This window comes from Colobus angolensis, unplaced genomic scaffold, assembly GCF_000951035.1.
Source record: "Colobus angolensis palliatus isolate OR3802 unplaced genomic scaffold, Cang.pa_1.0 Scaffold424, whole genome shotgun sequence".
NCBI lineage: Eukaryota > Metazoa > Chordata > Mammalia > Primates > Cercopithecidae > Colobus > Colobus angolensis.
The window spans coordinates 774,280-777,724 of NW_012117644.1; the positions used below are offsets into that span (position 1 = coordinate 774,280).

General features: G+C 43.0%; 1 protein-coding gene across 3 annotated transcripts in view; it reads left to right on the forward strand.

Moving 5' to 3' along the window:
- Nucleotides 1-2,949, forward strand: part of NUP98 (nucleoporin 98kDa) — a 138,599-nt gene extending 135,650 nt beyond the window's left edge. For all 3 annotated transcript variants that reach the window (XM_011956754.1, XM_011956756.1, XM_011956755.1), the window contains 2 exons: nt 1,337-1,448; nt 1,576-2,949. In XM_011956754.1, the coding sequence (XP_011812144.1) occupies nt 1,337-1,448; nt 1,576-1,793 (330 nt within the window). In that variant the 3' untranslated portion in view covers nt 1,794-2,949. The remainder of the gene's footprint in view (nt 1-1,336; nt 1,449-1,575) is intronic.
- Nucleotides 2,950-3,445: the final 496 nt, after the last annotated feature.

Sequence of the window (3,445 nt, forward strand, 5' to 3'; positions counted from 1 at the left end):
AGGGTTTCACCATGTTGGCCAGTCTGTTCTGGAACTCCTGACCTTAGCCTCTACTAAATGCTTAATAATTGTTATCTATTATTATCCTCATCAAAGTTCCAACTCCTAGTACAGCGCCTGGCACATAATAGGCATAATTCAATGTTTGCTGTACTTTTAGTATGAATCCAAAGCATCATTTCTAAATAATGACTTGAAGAAACCACTTTCTCATTGAATATTCAGTAATTCATTCACACAAGCTATTATGGAGAACTCACTATGTGCCAAGCACTGTAGTGGGTTTGGGGAATATAAAAGTAAACAGTATGTGTTCTGCCCTTACCAAAATAATGATTTCGTGGGGGAGACATATACAAGCAAAGCAGCAGATACTGTAGCTTCATAAGTATAGGGGTTAAGCAAAGAGTACTATCAATGTGCCAGCACTTAGCTGGATGTGGTGGTGCGTGACTGTAATCCTAGCACTTTGGGAGGCTGAGGCAGGAGGGTTGCTTGAGACCAGCCTGAGCAACATAGCAAGACCCCCCTTAAAAAAAAAAAAAAAAACCTGTATTACATAAAACCTCTCTAGTATTGTATTGTTCTGCTTTTCCCCCTTACCCCACATGTCACCGTGTAAATCTCCTTTGAATTCTCACCTTTGGGAGTTTTAGCTGTCTTCTCTTTGCCTGGAAAGCTGAGCTCTCTCCTTGTTATTCAGGTCTCGACTTAAATATGACCTCCTTGAAGAAGCCTCTCTTGGTCCTCCAGTCTCAAGTAGCTATCCAGTTCTCTCTGCAACATCCACCTGTTTAAATTATCTACATGGCTTGTGATTTTTCAGGATGTATTACTGTTTCGTGTTTTCTTGTTTATTTTCTGTCAGTTTCATGAGAGCAAATAACTTGTCTTGCTCTTGATCCTCCTGCCCCCTGCACCCAGCTTTTTTGGTGTTTTAGAAAAGGCTATAAACTTGGAATCAGGGGACCTAAATTAAATGTTGGTTCAGGCTGCATTTTTTACTTCCTGTGTGCTCTTAAGAAGTCATATCATCTCTCTGAACCCAGTTTATCTTGACTTTTGGTGCTGTATTATTAAAGCTTGCTGTATCGTTCGGGATCTCAAGACTTTCCTAGTCCAAGGCTGTGTACACTGTGTTACCTTCCTCTTGTCTATTACTGCATAATTAATGCCTTATCCTCCACTAGATGGTGGTGGCTTGACCCTGTGTCATCTTCTTGGATTTTCCCCTCCCTCACCTCACTGTTGTTTAAAGGTTTTGTATAGAGTCTATAGGTGGTATTGAGTGATAGGAACTCCCCTTGGATTAATTGACTTCTTTGCTTCTTTGTAGGTGGATTGCTTAGGTTATGACCTGGAGCAGTTACACATCAAAGTGACTTCACTGTGCAGTCGCATAGAGCAGATTCAGTGTTACAGTGCTAAAGATCGCCTAGCTCAGTCAGGTAAGCCTCTAATCTCCTCACTTTTTCTGCCTTCTTGCTTCCTGTTTTTATCTTGCACCCCACCCTCAGTGCCTGCTACCGTTCTCTAGACCCATGCTCAGTGCTTAACTCTAGTTTTTCTCTCTAGACATGGCCAAACGTGTAGCCAACCTGCTGCGGGTGGTGCTGAGTCTGCATCATGCTCCTGATAGAACCTCCGACTCAACACCAGACCCTCAGCAAGTCCCTTTGCGCCTCTTGGCTCCCCACATTGGCCGGCTCCCCATGCCTGAGGACTATGCCATGGACGAACTGCGCAGCCTTACCCAGTCCTATCTGCGAGAACTCGCTGTTGGGAGCCTGTGAGCCCCAGACTCTTTGCATCACACTCACATGCCGATTCACACTCACCACACAGAGGTTCCCTGCCTTGTTTGGATTGGCACTGTTTGCCATTCTCTGGGTTGGCTATGGCATCTACCCTCCCTCCCTGCTGCCACAAGCAGCATTCTCCAGTTGTTCAGGGCTTTTCTTAATACTGAACATAGCATAAGGGCTTCTGGAACCCAGAAGAGGAGACAATTCTCCTTTTACCATCCTCAAGACCAATGTTTTTCCTTTTAATAAATGGTCAATAAAGCTCCTTTGGCAGAATCCCCCAAAGAACCACGGAATTCTTTTTCACCCCTACCCATTCTGGATCTTGTGACCCTCTATGCCAACCAGCTACCCTACTCCTACCCTGACCCTTTTATACTAGGACTCCTTAGGAGGAGTGAGACAGGTGATAATGGATCCTTAACAGGTGAAGTATCCGCAGAAGGAAGAGGGATCCGTCTCTTAAGTAATTGGTTAGTTAACACTGAATTTTGGAGGCAAAGGAGGGTTGGCCTGAGTTAGGAAACAGAATGGGATCTTTCTGACACAGTTAGGGCAGAAGTGAATGCCTGCCATGGAGGGATTGATCTTCAGAGCTTCTTTTGTTCCTGCCTTTAGTGTTCCATGAACACCATACCTTTGCTACTACTATGTGCAAGAGCCCTTGGTCATATGTGACATGTCTATGGGAAGCTCCCAGAATTTGGTTTGGTCCCTGGTTTTCAGTCATCTTACTTAGACTCTGTCTGGATTTGCCTGAAGAGTTTGGATAAAAAATGGCAGGTTGGGTAACCCTCCCTGTTCATCCCATGTTAGCTCTAAAGCATTTCCCACCCTCCATCATCCCTTCCAGAAGCAAACCATGACTGAGGCAGGCATGGAGTTGGGCGTTAGGGGCAGGCAGAGGGCCTTTGCTACACTGCTGACAGCTATAGGGAGCCCCAGGTAATGGCATGAGATAGATGGTTGTAGGGCTGTCTCAGGCAATATGGCCACACCTGGGACTTTATGCATGAGGATTATGTAAAGGTTTTTATTAAAATATATATATATGTATAAATAAATGATCTAGATATTTTCCTCTTTTTCTGAAGTTACTTTCTTAAAAAAATAAATAAATAAAATGTTTATAGCATTCCTGGTATTGGCTTTCCCTTTGTATTTTTGAGTCTTCTTGCCCTGAGGATCTTTATGGTGGCCTTGTTTGATTTAGCCTGTTTTTGAATTTGCCTTCTAAATGGAGACAGGCCATGGGTTAAAGAGAGAACAATTTGGTGCTAAACTGAGAGATAGATTAGCCCAAAGGCTAGATTTATAAGGGGAGATTTAGGGGAAAGGGAGTTGATTATTGATTAATACTGATTGCTATACATATATTTATACACATAGATTTCCAGGTCTCAAATTGCCCAATAGAATATACCATTCAAAGCCGCCTCGCTCTTCTACTATAGTGGTTTTGTTTTTAAACCTTGAGTGACGCTTCACCTTTCTAAGTCAGATTCCCTTTTGTAAAAGGGATAATGATCCCTGATGTTACTTCACATAGGGGCTGTTTTCAAGAGGAATCAATTGAGTAGCATGAGTACTATTCCAGATCTTATTTTGATTTGTCAAGCTGAAGATATGAGCAAATTCCC